At 44.0% G+C, this 15,912-nt stretch overlaps 1 protein-coding gene across 1 annotated transcript in view; it reads right to left on the bottom strand.

The window, feature by feature from the left end:
• The window catches only part of TTC37 (tetratricopeptide repeat domain 37), a 2,356,248-nt gene that overhangs the window by 2,012,403 nt on the left and 327,933 nt on the right, over window positions 1-15,912 (bottom strand). Inside the window, exon 5 of the mRNA XM_044064132.1 lies at window positions 1,855-1,930. Within this exon, the coding sequence (XP_043920067.1) occupies window positions 1,855-1,930 (76 nt within the window). The remainder of the gene's footprint in view (window positions 1-1,854; window positions 1,931-15,912) is intronic.

The following is a 15,912-nucleotide window of genomic DNA, read 5'->3' as shown; positions in this document are numbered from 1 at the left end:
TAGTCTTGACATTCCCATTGAAAATGCTCCCTTAAAGTGTGAAGGGTTTCCCCAAATGAAAAATCCTCGAGTAGAGAGGCAGAAGGAATGGATTCCTCTGCATCAGAATCCTCATAAGCACAGAGGGGTTGCATGTCTTCATATTCTAATGCATCAGAGTCATTGGACTCCTGTTCAGATAAAACTAGGGGACAAGTCTATTTTTCTTTTGGAAGGGGTAGCCTGGCTTCCCCTAATAATCATAATAAGGTCTTCCGCCATTTTAAACATTTGAGACGGAGGCAAGGAAGCAGGTGCCGGAGCTTGGGTTGTCAGTTTTTTTTAGGTTTGGTTCATACCCTGGGCCTTAAACTCAGTAGTTTTAGAAAGAACTGAAGACGCAAAAGAAGTCGTCGATCTGCGTAGAGTATCGGTAATGTGAAGTACTTCCTCGGAAGATGGAGCCTGCTCAGCGGCACTGGACCCATCCAAGATAGAGACATCCGCAGGATCCTTAGTCGAAAAAGAGTTTTGCGGCATACCAGACTCCGAAAGGGTCTCGGCAGCAGCCTGCGAATCCACAGAAGCGGGCAACATAGGCTGTGAAAGCGCCTCACTGAGGAGCGGAGAACTGATGACTAGCTTAGCGGAAGCGTTTTTGGCAGTTTTGGACCTGTGCGGTCTGTCTCTGTGTTTATCCTTAAGTTTTTTTGGAAGATAGGTAGTCGGATGGCTTACCAAAGCCATATCAGAATTCAAGGATGGAGAGCGAAAATATCTAACGACAATAAGGGCCCGATGAAGTATAGCTTTGGTGTTGAACAAAGCACAAAAGCGACAGTGGGGGACATCGTGGTCTGGGCCTAAACAGGTGACGCAGTAAGAATGGAAGTCTTGTGTGGTATTTGCTTTCCATAGACGAAACAATTGTTAACTTTTTATGACATCGGTTAGAGCAAGAAAAAAGGATCCCCACCAGGGGACTTAGCTTTAGAAGACTTCAACTTCAATTCAGAAACGAAAACTCAGGTAGCAGCTGACCGGCACTCGTGCAAAACTGCTTCTGCTTCAGGCTCCTCGGCAAGAAAGACTGGTGTAATGGCAATGGCTGCCTGACTTTATACCACTGATGACCTGAAGTCAGTCCTGGAACAACAGCAACCGATGCAGAAATACTAAGCCTCTGGTATTTGGGCCAAATGAGGGCTACCCCTGGCAGAATAACCCAAATGTGATGGTTGCAACAGTGAAACACGAAGAACATCTGAAAAGGATGATAAGGAATGCAAGTTTTAGACTGAACACTCCCTCCCAGCACAGGTAAAGGTGTGACACAGACATCAATTTATGATAGAGGAGTCATTATCAACAGAAAAAATTAGGCCAGATAAATGAATGATATTGCTAAGAAATTAATTTGTTATAGTAACAATATAGTAAGTGATTTACTTACATCCATCAAATTTATAAAATGTCTATAGAAAAACAGTGAAAACAAAACAATTAAAGCTCCACATTAAACAGCTGTTTGATCAAAAAAGAATAAACTACTGCTGCAATCTATCTACTTCCAGAAAAAATGCAATGATGTGATGGTGGTAATTACAAAATGACAAGGATGCAATATGTTTCCTTTTTGATGCCTTTTTATAGTGAGTAAGACAAAAATCAAAGTAAATGACTGTTCTGGTAAGGCAATGTTTTCGATGTAAGTAGTAAATACTTTCTGAACACTCCATTAATCGCAAACACAGTCTTCCTAAATATGTAAGATGATGTGAGTGTGTAATGCAATTTTGGATGTTCAACTGCTTTAGAAAAGTGGCATGCTGTACTGATTAAATACGATATCTAATAAAAAAAAATCATACTGACCTCATCATACTTCCTTTCTTGATGATACACATCAGCCAGCTTTCTGCTGACTTCACACCATTTCTGTTTATCATTACTAAAAACAGAAAGTTAAAACTCGTTAAATAAAATGGTACAAAAAGTACAGTAAATGCTTTGCATATCTGATCTCACCTTTTGAAAAAAGAAAAAAGCATAGGCTCTGTAATGACTCATTTTGAATTTTTCATTTTAAGTTTATATAAATATTCTCCTATATAGTCCAGCAGTTTTCTGCCCCCCCCCCCCCTCTTTCTGGACCCCTCTCAGTAGCTTTCAAGACGTTCTGTGTCTTCTACAAATGCTCAGCTTAGAAAACTGCTAATTAATAACCCATGGCTTACGCCAGTAAGTGAATATGAACATTTCCTTTTTTCTTTGTCTACACAACTATATTCAACAATCCAAATACAATTTTTCAGGATCGGTTTAACAAGTCAGTAAAGCCTCTCACTAACAATGATGGTTTTGCAATGCTATTACATAAGAGAGTTCTGGAAAGTTCATGACACACAGCCATTCCAGAAACCATAAGACATTGTTTTCATCCCTTGGTGATGATCTGTTGTACTACTCACAATTTATTAAACATAAAACTTTTTTCCAGGATATTGAGCATACACCACTGGACAACCATAATGCTATGCATATACACAATCTGTTCTGAAAGTACAGCCCCTTACTTTCCACAGTGTTTCTCATTCTAACTTTTAAAAAGGATACCCGTAAGTGCAACACATTCACAATGGGTATCAAGCATAACTAAGTCACATACCTGACTTGCCATACTTAAAGTTTGTTTTTCCTCTTATCCCAAGGTACAGCGACCCTGGAAGTAGAAGATGTGTGTATATATACAGGAAGAAGATGTGAATACAAAGCTCCCCTCCTGGGAAACGGGTTGCAGACTTCCAACAAACAACAAAAATTAAAAGAGGTGTGAACTTTTGCACTTTTGACGAGTCTCAACTATGTACTATATCGCTATTGAAAACTGTTCACATTATTTAGGATCTCTGTAAAAGTACAGTTGTGTACACTTACCATAAATGTAGATGTTCGAGTGTATTCAATGTTGCAGTCATCACATTTGGGTTATCTGCCTGCAGGTAGCCCTCAGCCAGCCTGAATACCAGAGTCTTGGGATTTCTGCGTCGGACGCTGTCGCTTCTTCCATGACGTCAGGTCATCAGGGGTATAAAACATGCAGCCGATGCCATTACATCTGTTTTTCTTTCCCCAGATGTCAGGTGCCCCCAAAATAGGAAGCAATTACATGGTATGAAACACCCACAGCAAAAAGCAAATACACATGATATAAAGTATGCCAAACAAAAAAGATAGATAAAAGTAAAGAGAAGTCAGGGGGCTGGAGGGAGGGTAACCAGGACTGCAACAGTGAATACACTTGAACATCTACATTTATGGTAAGTGTACACAATTGCGCTATGTTCTTCGTGTTTCACTGTTGCAGTCATCACATTTGAGTTGATTCCCAAAGCTAAGGAAGGGTGGAGGCAGTTAAGAAGCATTAGGGCTAGCAATGACACCCAGTAAGACTGCCGTGGCAAATCCAGGTCTGGATTTAGAAAAGATAGGCAAGTCGTAATGCCTGGTGAAAGTATGTACAGAGCTCCAGGTTGCAGCTTCCAAGATGTCCCTGGTAGGGGACTCCTCTAAGAAAAGCAGTAGAGGTAGATGAAGCCCTGGTGGAATGTGTTCTTATCCCCTGTGGGGTAGGATTTCCATGGTGCTTGTAGCAGAAATGGATGCAATGTGCTATCCATTTGGAAATGGTTTGCTTTGAAATGGCCCTCCCCTCTGCCCCTGCAGCAAAGCTGACTAGAAGCTGGTCAGATTTTCTGAGACTTAGTCCTGTCCAGATAGAATCTAAGCTGTCTGTGCACATCCAGGGAATGCAATATCCTTTCCCCTTTATTCTGGGGATTAGGGAAAAAGGTAGACAAATGAATGGACTGGTTCAGAGCCACACTAGATACCACCTTGGGCATAAATGATGGATTAGTCCTGAGGGAAACCCTGCCCGCATGGAAGATAATGAAGGGTTCCACTGCCTTAAAGGCCTGCAGTTCAGACACTTTTCTTGCAGAAGTGATGGCTAGAAGTAAAGCTGTTTTCCAAGAAAGAAATTTCAACTCTGCTGTAGCAGCTGGTTCAAAGGGGGGGGGGTATGTTTTTCCAACACAAAGTTTAGGTCCCAGGCTGCAGTGAGAGCTCTCCTGGGGGGTCTTAAAATTGTGGCCCCTCTAAGGAATTGCTTTAGCAGTGGATGAGAGAAGAGGGGTGGCTCAGTATTGTAATGTGCTGATATGGCTGAGGCATGAATCTTAATTAACGAGAAAGATAGGCCCTTGTAGAGCATTTCTGTTAAATAATCTAGAATATGAGATAAGCTGGGCACCATTGTGCCCACCCCTTGAGACAGGCTCCAGGAACAGTATCTTTTCCACTTTTTTGAATAGGATTTTCTACTACTAGGCCTCCTTGCCTCAAGAATGGCATCCAGCACTTGCTTACTGAGGATTGCTAGAGGTGAGCTCAGGGGATTAGCCAGGCTGCAAGGTTCAGGGTTTGAAGCTGAGGGTGTAGAATCTGGCCCACCTACTGGCACAGCAGGGAAGGAGTCTGAGGCAGGTGCCATGGTTGTAGCACTGTCAGAGTGCGTAAAAGGGGGTACCAGTGCTGGTGTGGCAAGTCTGCTGCAATCAGAATTGTCCTTGGCTTGTCCTGTTTGATCCTTATCAGGACCTTTGAGAGGAGAGGCAGAGGGGGGAAGGCATAAACTGAGAGGCCTTCCCACGTAAAGGACAGGGCATCCACTTTCCAAGCTTGGTAGTGGGGAGTTCTGGTGCAGTACTTTTTCAATTGATGGTTCTGAGAGGAGGCAAACAGGTCTACCTCTTGAGTCCCCCATTTGTTCCTCAAGAGCTTGGATATTTTGGGTTTCAATTTCCATTTGTGTGGGTCCATGAGATTTCTGCTTAAGTCATCTGCCAGTGAATTTAGTTTGCCTGGCAGGAACTGAGCTTGTAGGTTCACTTGGTTCCTCAAGGCTGTGTTCCACAGAGCCATGGCTAGTCTGCAGATTGGGTAGGAATGTGTTCCCCCCTACTTGTTTATGTACCACATAACTGTGGTGTTGTCTGTCTTTACCAATAGTTGTCCTGGAAGAATAAGGTCTTTGAAGGCTGTCAGAGCATTCTGTACAGCTAACATTTCTTTTTGATTGATATGCAGGTGCATCTGTATTGGTTACCATTTACCCTGAATGCACAGTCCTGCCATGTGAACCCCCCATGCATAGTCTGATGAGTCTGTTGTTAGGGTTTGGGCGGCAGGGGGTAGAGTGAAAGGGAGTCCCTTGTGTTTGCAGGCCTCTGCCCACCAAAGGAACTCTGCCCTTAGGCAAAGGACGATAGGAATCATTGTTTCCAGGTCCTAAGAATGCTGACACCATAGACTTTTAAGATACTACTGAAGTTTCCTCATATGCGGTCTTGCATATGGAATTAACAGAATGCAAGAGGCCATGAACCCCAGGGCTTGCAGGCTTTGTCTTGCAGACATCTGGGTTTTTGTGGCCAGTAGGTTGAAGCAGGTTGTCAAATAAACTTGTTTCTCTGGAGAGAGGAATACCATCTGGGAAGTTGTGTTCAAGCTTGCTCCCAGGAATATAATCTGTGGGCAGGGTACTAGGTGTGATTTCTTCTCGTTGATGGTGTACCCCAGTGAAGTTAGAAGTCTCTTTACAAATGCCATGTAATAGCAAGTCCTGGCTCTCTGACTGAATCAGGCAACCGTCCAAATATGGGAAAATCTGAATATTTCTTTGCCTGCAAAATGCAATGGCTGGAGCTAGGCACTTTGTGAATACCCTGGGCGCAGTAGATAAGCCAAAGGGAAGTGCAGAGAACTGATAGTGCATGGAGCCTGCCCTGAAGCGTAGGTACTTCCTGCAAGACTCCCTTATTGGGATGTGCAAATAAGCTTCTTTTAAGTCTAGGGTTGCCAGCCAGGCATCCTTGGCTAGCATAGGAAGAAGCTGTTGAAGAGTTATCATTTTGAATTTTGGAACCACCAGAAAGCTGTTGAGGACAGACAGGTCCAGGATAGGATGCCAGGAGTTTTCTTTTCTGGGAACCAGGAACAGTCTTGAATAGAAACCTTGTCACCTTTGTTCTGCTGGGACAGGTTGAATAGCCTTGATGCTGAGGAGAGAGAGAATTGTTTTTGGGCCTCCGCCCACTGGTTTGGGAGGAGGTCTGGCCTTCCACTTGGGGATGGGAGAGAGTGGAAGTGGAATCTGTATCCTAGGAAAACTATGTTTAAAACCCATTTGCCTTGGGTAATGAATTCCCATTTTTTTGCATGCAGGGCGGGCTTTCCTCCTAAAGGTGCAAGTAGTTGAGCAAGGCTTGGAAGAGTTAAGGATAAGTCATTGTGCAATTTTTCCATAGTGGGGTGGCTTACTACTCCTTGCTTTGGAAGTGGGAGCCCCCCACTGCTTAGATCTGTGCATAGCCTGAGACTGAAGTCTTGGTGGTCTGCTGCTCCTGGGTTTGGACTGAGAAGGCCTGGAAGGGACTGGAAAGGACCAGTTCTTTGAAGGCCAGTGCCTACTGAATCTAGGTGGCTGTTCTTGTAAGAAATCTTTAACAGTTTGCATAGATTTAGCTTTTTCCTCCATTCTTTTGAGGACTTCTTCCACTTTGTTGCCAAAAAGGCAGTCTTGGTTTAAGGGTGCATCCAGTAATTTAGCCATAACATGATCTGGCAAGTTTTGCTCCTTAAGCCAAGCATGCCTTCTAAGTACAGATCCAGTGACAGCAGCCCTGCAAGATGCTTCTAAAGAATCAAAACCACATTGCAAAGTATGTTTACCAACTTGGTCAGCAGAATGCATTAACTCTTTCAGCACAGTCAGGAATCAACATCATTTTCTGTTTAAGTAGTCCCATAATATGTTGCTGATATTTTAACATATGAAACAGGCAATTTAAAGCCCTAATGGCCAGAGTACTAGAGGTATATACCTTCTTACCCCATCTGTCTAAAGCCCTAGAATCCCTGTCAGAAGGGGTAGTATTCTTGGCAGTAGTAGCCTTAATGCTTTTAGGTCCTTGGGAAATGGTCTCTGGATCCACAGTAGGATTCTCGAGGAGGAATTTGTGAGAGTCAGGTACTCTATAGTACCTATCTGGTTTCCTGGGAGCTGGAGGCAAAGTGTCTGGGGGTAAGGCTGGATTCCAGGAAAACATCATCTACAATCTCCAGGAACAGGAGGGATAGCTAGAGGCCTCCTGTGCTGAGGCAGGTTTAAAAATTCTTTTTGGACTGTGAATAGCCCTGGCTTTCCCAGTGGAAATGTTCCCAAAGGGTACTGCAAGGTTTCACCAAAAGAAAAATCCTCTGGATGGGTAGCAGAGGGAATGGAATCCTCTGCATCAGAATCCTCATAAGTAGATAAGGGTAAATCCTGGTAGTCAGAAGGAATAGAGATATTAGATTCCTGATCAGAAGAATCAGAAGGAAAATCAGTTCTAGGTCTCTTAGAGGGGGAAGGCTGGCTTCCCCTAATTAAGGTAATACAGTCTTCAGCCATTCTAATCATTTGTTTTTGGAGGCATGTGGGCCTGAGAATGCGCTTTGGTCATCGGTTTTCTAGGCGTGGTGCAAGCTTTAGGCCTGAGGAATTCGGTACTTTTAGTTTGAAACGAAGTTGCCGGTTTAATATGAAAATCCGTAGGCCTGAATACACCCTCAGAAGCCGGTGCCTGCACAGCGGCTCCGGACCCATCCAAGGTAGAGACATTCGCAGGTTCCATAGTCGAAGAAGCATCTCGCGGCATACCGGACCCTGAATGGGTCTCAGCAGAGGCCTGCGAATCTGTAGAAGTGGGTATCAGGGGCTGCGAAAGCGCCTCACTGAGTACCGGCAGACTGGTGATTAGCTTAACGGAAGCGTTGCTCATAGGTTCATAGGGCAGTTTTGTACCTATGCAGTCTGTCTCTGTCTTTATCTTTACACTTTTTCAGAAGATCGGTAGTCGAATGGCTTAACGAAGCCATTTCAGAGTATGGAGATCGAGAACGAAAGTATTTAGCTACAAAAATTGCCCGACGATGAATAGTTCGGGCGTTGAACAAGGCACAAAACCAACAGCGAGGGACGTCGTGGTCTGGGCTTAAACAGGTGACACAGTAAGAATGAAAATCTCTATGAGGTATTTGCTTTCCACATGAAAGACAATTATTAATTTTTTCTGACATTGGTTAAAGCAAGAAAAAAAGGATCCCCAACGGGGTACTTATCTTTCTGAAGACTTCAGGTCTGAAACTCGAAAATGAAAATTTCAGAAGTCGGCCGACCGGCACTTGCGAACTTGCTTCTGCTTCGGGCACCGCACGGCAAGAAAGACTTGATGTAATGGCATTGGCTGCATGTTTTATACCCCTGAGGACCTGACGTCCTGGAAGAAGCGACAGCATCTGACGCAGAAATCCCAAGACTCTGGTATTCAGGCCAGCTGAGGGCTACCTGCAGACAGATAACCCAAATGTGATGACTGCAACAGTGAAACACGAAGAACATCAAATGGTTTAGCATAACTGGATCCGAATGCAACCAATCACAGTTGAACCATTGTGAACAACTATTTGTGTGTGTGTACTTATAATTGACCTGCTTTTCATGTCTGCATTACCTGTCTCAAAACTACTTTACTATATGTTAATTGTGGAGCTTTTCTCCCCGGGCAACCACTGAAAATGGACTTGGTCCAGTTGGAGTTTCCCGGTTAACAAATGTAAAATAAAATAAAAATAAATGTGCAATCCCTGTGTGTACAGTGTCCCTCCACTAACACTATCTGCTGTGCAGCATGCGTGAAAGTGAGGCTATCCTACGGATCCAGAGACCCAATCATTTTATTTAGTATCTTTTCAGACCATTAGACAAAACAAATCAATACAAGCCTCACTCGGCACATCACATACATAATGTAGTGTAAACTTAGACAGGCATATAATCACTACAGCTGGGATTACAGTGTTGTGTGTGCTAAATGCTATGCACACATTCATTCACTGCATCTTTTTTGTTATTGACTTATTGGTCCGAGCATTCCAAGATTAGTTGACATAATGGTCAAGGTGTTTACCTTCCATCCCCAAGGTGCAAGGTTTGATTCTCAGCTCTGGTAAGTAAGTCACTGGTTATTGAGTCACCCACCCTCAGTCTCCCACCATATAGTAAACAGAAACAGTAGCAACCTAGTGAAGAACATATCCAATGTAATCATATAATCGCACAGCAACACAATAAGGTTAAAGGTGGTTTAGTTTTCACTTTCAGCTTTATTACTGGTCTCCAGCAGTATAATTAAGAACAAAATCCCAAGCTCTCACCACACACACAAAAAAAAAAAAAAAAAAAAACATACACAGAAGACTCTAACCGATGCTACACATCTTGGTAACTTATCCAAGAGTACAAAGCGGTTACATACCCCCATATACCCCTAAAGCAGAATGTCAAGAACTGCACTTGTTTAACACTCTTACTTCTTTTTAATTGGGTACTGCATTAACTGCATATAATTTTACTGTCTAGTCATAAAGCAAAACCTGTCTCCTTGAAGGCTGGCTGCAAATTTTTCCACTGGCATGTTACATAAAATTTGATATCAAACTGTCAATCAAAACCATGCCCAGTCATTCCTGATCAACCCTGAAACAGAGCTAAATGTGCCCCCCTGAAAAAAAATAACTAGATAAACTCTTGATGCCAAATTTGGCAGATAACGTAATCTGCCACCACAAAAAAAGATCCTCATGTTGCAGCTACTGATGGGGATGACTAGATGAACATTTAAATTCTTTCCTTTCAGATAATATGGCTGTAATCTTTCTGGAGTCCACCATTATTTCACTACAGTCTTAAAAAGGGCAAATAAACAGCGCTCATAAGGTAGCATGTGCAACAACTTCCCAAAAAAATCTGACAGATTACTTTCAATGCGCTTGTCTGCTTCTCCTTTTCCATTACTCACTTTCTACAGCAGATGGCACCATATATCCTAGCCAGAATTTCCTTCTATAGGCTTGGGTTGAATACAGGCCAAAAATCTGTAGAAAGTGGTAGCAATGCAGTCATATTTTCACACCTATTCCTTTTCTTTTTGTGGCTTTACATCCCTGACAAAGGCATTTCATCACTCACCAGGCTTCTACAGCACATCTAAACTGAAAGCATTATCAACTGGTATAGGTTAATTAGTGATTACTAGGTCGACAACCAGTGGCGTGGGGTAGTTAAGCCTAGCCATGCTTCAAAGTGCATCTGGCAGGTTTTGATATCCTAGGGTTGTTATATGTAAACTTGGGCATGGGTGCCCAACTAGAAACATAGGTGCCAGACAAGGAGTAAAGCTTCAATTCCCCATCCAATAATCCAAGTTATGCTTGAACTGGGTTATGGAAGATACAAAATAAGTGCAGTGTCAACCAAAAACACCTGAAAATAGTAAAATAAATGCCATAGAGGGTCCACAGATGGTTTTATTATACCATAAAACATTTAACGTTTCTGTCTCCCAAAAGAGACTTCATCAGAAATTGATGATTCTGATAAGTGTCTTTTGGGAAATAAAGTCACTCAATATTTTATGGTATAACAAAACCATTTGTGGGCCCTCCATGGTGTTTATTTTTACTACTTTCAAGAATTTTGCTTAACATGGATGGGACATCTGTTCCAGACAAGGGGTAGTCTCTGAGACACATACCTGTCCCTCCAGTATGGCCCATTTCTGCTGAAGTAAGGTTTAGATCTCTAAATCAGGTAATTCTGACAGTGTTTATTTTGCAGATGTGCAACAGGTCCATCAGAGCGGGATCAGAGAATGTTTTGTATACCAGTGGGCATACAATTAAGCAAGTATGTCAAATTGCAACATTGTGTGTTACTATCTATCCCACCCTTATCATTCATACATGTCCAAGTTCAAGAGGAGTTCAAACACTGGTCTCTCTCTCCTCCCAAAAGGACGTTTTGGCAGTGATGCTGTGCAGATGCTATCAGGTCATAGAATATGTGCAGCAACTCTACCCCACCAAAAATTTGGTGGCCAACATTTATCAGTGTTCATCATACATATGACCCTTAAAAAAAAACAAAATAAAAAACAAAAGTTTATCAAAACCTTTTAGATCAATATAATATTACCTGACTGGTAAAACATAAGGATATGCTGTGCTAACCAAATGCAGTGAGTGAAGGTCACAACCATTACTACAGTCACCTCACCAGGGAAATGAAAGGTGCAATAAGATCCATGTATTATACATCTTCCCCAGTCTAGACAGACAAGCCTCATATTCTTTTTCTTCTACTGTCAGTCTAGAAGTCTTATGGTCTCCAACTGTTCCTCCAATCACTGGTGGAAGGGTCTTACTCTCTTAAATTAACACAGATTTCACAAATTTAGAATTAGCCCTGATATCCTCCTGAACCTCTCCAATGTTCTTGAAAACTCTTTGTAAGGTAACATTCATCTCAGACATCAGAACCATGCAGTGATCTGCATAATAGAACATGCCTTCAGCCAAATCTTTTTGAGTCCTCAATGTCTAAGTGGCATGGCCACAGACATTAGGAACACACTCAGTGGCTGAACTACTAGCAAAAACAGGAAGTGGAAAGTACAGTTGTGTACACTTACCATAAAAGTAGATGTTCGAGTGCATTCACTGTTGCAGTCATCACTTTTGGGTTATCCCTGACAGGGTAGCCCTCGGCCAGCCCAAATACCAGAGGCTTAGTATTTCTGCGTCAGTTGCTGTCGCTTCAGGACTGATGTCAGGTCATCAGTAGTATAAAGTAAGGCAGCCAAAGCCATTACATCAGGTTTTTCTTGCCCTAACTGTCATGACCCCCCCAGGTGGGAGCCAGGTTCTGGTGGAAGAACCCCACCAGTAGAAAGTAAATACCAAAATGTCCCTTGTAAGGAGAGAGAAGAAAGAAGAGGGGGATGGAGGGAGGGAAACCAGGACTGCAACAGTGAATATATTCGAACATCTACATTTATGGTAAGTGTACACAATTGTACTATGTTCTTCGTGTTTCACTGTTGCAGTCATCACATTTGGGTTGATTCCCAAAGCTGAGGAAAAGGGTGGAGGCTAGGGGCTGGCTTGGATGCCCTGCAAGATTGCAGTGGCAAAGCCTGCCCTGGATTTGGAGAAGACAGGCAGGTGGTAATGTTTGGTGGAAGTGTGAACAGATGTCCAGGTGGCAGCCTCCAGGATGTCCCTGGTGAGGAGTCCTCTGAGTAAAGCTGCAGAGGTGGAGGATGCTCTGTGGAGTGAGCCCTGACCCCCTAGGGGGAGGATTTCCATGTTGCTTGTAACAGAAAGGGATGCAGTGTGCTATCCATTTGGAAATTGTTTGTTTGGAGATGACTTTGCCCTCTGCCCCTGCAGCAAAACTAACCAGCAATTGATCAGACTTTCTGAATTATTTAGTCCTGTCTAGATAGAATTTGAGCTGTCTGTGCACAGCTAGAGAGTGCAGGATCCTTCCCCCTTGTTCTGTGGGTTAGGGAAAAAAGTGGGCAAATGAATGGATTGGTTGAGAGCCACACTGGGCTTCACTTTGGGCATGAAGGATGGGGTTAGTCCTGAGGGAAACCCTGTCAGCATGGAAGATGATGAAGGGCTCCATAGCCATGAGTGCTTGTAGCTCGGAGACCCTTCTGGCTGAAGTGATGGCCAGAAGAAAAGCTGTCTTTCAGGAGAGTAATTTTAACTCTGCTGTAGATGCTGGGGGGCAGGGTGAGCTTTTCCAACACAAAGTTAAGGTCCCAAGATGGGGTAGTGTTCTTCTGGGTGGCCTCAAGTTGCTAGCCTCTGTAAGGAATTGTTTGATCAGAGGGTGTGAGAAAAGGGGCTGCTCGATGGGGAAATGAGCAGAGATAGCAGAGGCATGAATTTTTATAGAGGAGAAAGAGACATCATTGTGTAGCAGGTCAGCTAAGTAATCCAGGATGAGAGGGAGGGAGGAAGGGCTGTGCAGTACCGGCTCCCTTAGCCTGAATCCAGGTTCAGAACCTTTTCTATTTGTCAGCATAAGATTTTCTAGTGCTAGGGCATCTGGCCTCACGTATAACATCTAGAACATGTTTACTGAGGTTGGCAGATTGATCAGTGGTTAGGGAATAAGCCAAGTTGCCAAATGAGGGTCTGCAATTGGGGATGCATGAATTCTCCATCCCTCTGGGTCAGGAGGGTTGGGGTCTGAGAGAGGTGCCATGGCGGCAGTGGGGACAGGCTTCATATCAGTGGGTGCCAGTGTTGGCAAGGCCAGTCTGAAGCAATAAGAATTGTCCTTAGTTTTTCCTCCTTTATTTTGAGCAGTACCCTGGGGATGAGAGGTGTTGGAGGAAAGGCAAAGACCAACAGATTGACCCAAGGGAAGGATAGGGTATCCACTTTCCAAGCCATGCAGTGATGCTCCCTGGTGCAGAACTTGCTGAACTGATGGTTGGTGTGGGAGGCAAAGAGGTCGACCTTCGGGGTGCCCCATTTATTAGGGTGAAGGTTCTTTTGTCTAGCTGCCACTCGTGCAGGTCCAGAAGATTTCTGCTCAAGTGGTCTGCCAGGAAGTTTAGAGAACCTGGCAGGAATTGTGCTAACAGGTGGAGTTTCATGGCAGAGGCTGTGTGCCAAAGGGTCATAGTCAGCCTGCATAGAGGGTAGGAGTGAGTCCCTCCCTGCTTGTTGATATACCACATTGCAGTGGTGTTGTCTGTTTTGATCAGGAGAGCCCCTGGGGATAGGGGCTTGAAAGCTGTTAATGCATGCTGGACAGCTAACATCTCTTTTTGGTTGATGTGCAGATGGATTTGCTGTGGGCTCCATTGGCCCTGTATGCACCTGCCGTCCAGGTATGTACCACACGCATACTCTGATGCATCTGTGGCAAGGATCTGGGCGGCGTGGGGTGGTGAGAAAGGTAGTCCCTTGTTGTGGCAGCATGCTGCTGCCCACCAAAGAAAATCTTTCCTGAGGCAAGGTATCATGGGTATAACAGTTTCCAGGTCCTGAGAGTGTTGACAAAGGCTTTTTAGGTACCAGTGAAGTTTCCCCATATGCAGTCTGGCATATGGAATGAATAGAATGCAAGTTGCCATGAACCCCAGAGCTTGCAGGATTTTCCTTGCAGATAACTGGGGTCTGGTAGCTAGCTGAGAGAAGTAGGCTGTCAGGTAAGTTTGTTTTTCTGGTGTGAGGAATGCCATCTGGGATGCTGTGTCCAGGCTTGCTCCCAGGAATATAATCATTTGGGTGGGTATTAGTTTGGATTTCTTTTCGTTGATAGTGTACCCTAGGGATGTCAGTAGGGACAGTACAAAGGCCAGGTGCTTCAGCAGCTTTTCCTGACTGTCTGCCCTAATTAGGCACTCATCTAAGTATGGGTAAATTTGGATATTCCTTTGTCTGCAGAAGGCAATGGCCGGAGCCAGACATTTTGTGAAAACTCTGGGAGCAGTAGATAAGCCAAAGGGAAGTGCAGAGATCCTGCTCTGAAACGTAGATATTTTCTGCATGATTCCCTGATAGGTATGCGGAGGTAGGCCTCTTTTAGGTCTAGGATGGCTAGTCAAGCATCCTTGGAGAGCATGGGTAGCAGTTGCAGGAGGGCGAGCATTTTGAATTTTGGTATCACCAGGAAGGTGTTTAGAATGGATAGATTGAGGATGGGGCGCCAGGTGCCATCTTTTCTGGGTACCAGAAAAAGTCTGGAGTAGAAACCTTGGCCTTTCTGTTCTGCAGGAATGTGCTCTATTGCCCTCACAGAGAGCAGGGAAAGGACTTGCTTTTGTGCCTCTGCCCACTAGTTTGGAGGTAGATCTGGGAACCATTTTAGAACTCCCTGTTTTTGAAGTGGAGGAATTCCACTGTTCAGATCTCTGCATTCCCTGTGGCTGCTGTCTGGGGGAGGGGTCTGGGCTGAATTGACCTGGTGGGAGCAGGAAAGGAACAGTGTTTGGAGGGGCAATGCCTGCTGAACCTGGGTGGCTGGACCTGTTTGAAATCCTTGACTGTTTGCATAGATTTAGCTTTTTCTTCCATCGTTTTTAAGACGTCCTCTGCTTTAGTGCCAAATAAGTTGTCCTTGTGCAAGGATGCATCCAACAATTTAGATTTAACATAGTCTGGCAATGGATGTTCCTTAAGCTATGCATTCCTTCTAAGGATAGAACCAGTGACTGCTGCCCTGCAAGAAGCTTTTAGAGCGTCAAAACCACAGTGTAAGGTGTGCTTAGTTACTTGACTTGCAGAATGTATTAACTCTTGTAACTCTTTAGATTCTGCACAAGGAGGAAAGGAAGCCACTTTTTGTTTGAGGAGTTCCATGGTATGTTGCTGTAATTTTAGCATATGGAACTGGCAATTTAGTGCTCTGATAGCAAGAGTAGCAGAGGTGTATACTTTTTTACACCATCTGTCTAGTGTTCTGGAATCCCTATCTGAGGGGGTGGGATTTTTATCAAAGGTTGCTTTAATTCCTTTAGGCCCTTGAGAAATTACCTCAGGGTCAGCAGTAGGATTTCTGAAAAGAAATTTGTGCGAGTCAGGGACTCTGTAATACCGGTCAGGTTTTCTGGGTGCAGGATAGAGGGTGTTAGGAGTCAAACTGGATTCCAGGAAAACATTGTCCACAACATCCAGGACTGGGGGAATGGCCAGGGATCTGTGTTGTGGAAGATCTAAGAATTCCCTGAGTCTCTTTTTTAGACTAAGGGAAGTCCTGATATTCCCATTGGAAATGCTCCCTTAAGGTATGAAGGGTTCCCCCAAAGGAAAAGTCCTTGGGGGGAGAGTCTGAAGAAATTGAGTCCTCTGCATCAGAATCCTCATAAGCAGAAAGGGGTGGCATGTCTTCATATTCAGATGCATCAGAGTCATCAGACTCATGTTCAGACAAAACTACTGGGGACAGATCTCTCTCTCTCT

The sequence above is a fragment of the Protopterus annectens genome, chromosome 2.part2 (genome assembly GCF_019279795.1).
Source record: "Protopterus annectens isolate FY-2018-M chromosome 2.part2, PAN1.0, whole genome shotgun sequence".
NCBI classification, from domain to species: Eukaryota; Metazoa; Chordata; order Ceratodontiformes; family Protopteridae; genus Protopterus; species Protopterus annectens.
Note: the sequence above shows the minus strand (reverse complement) of the source record. Positions and strands in the feature narration are given on the sequence as shown.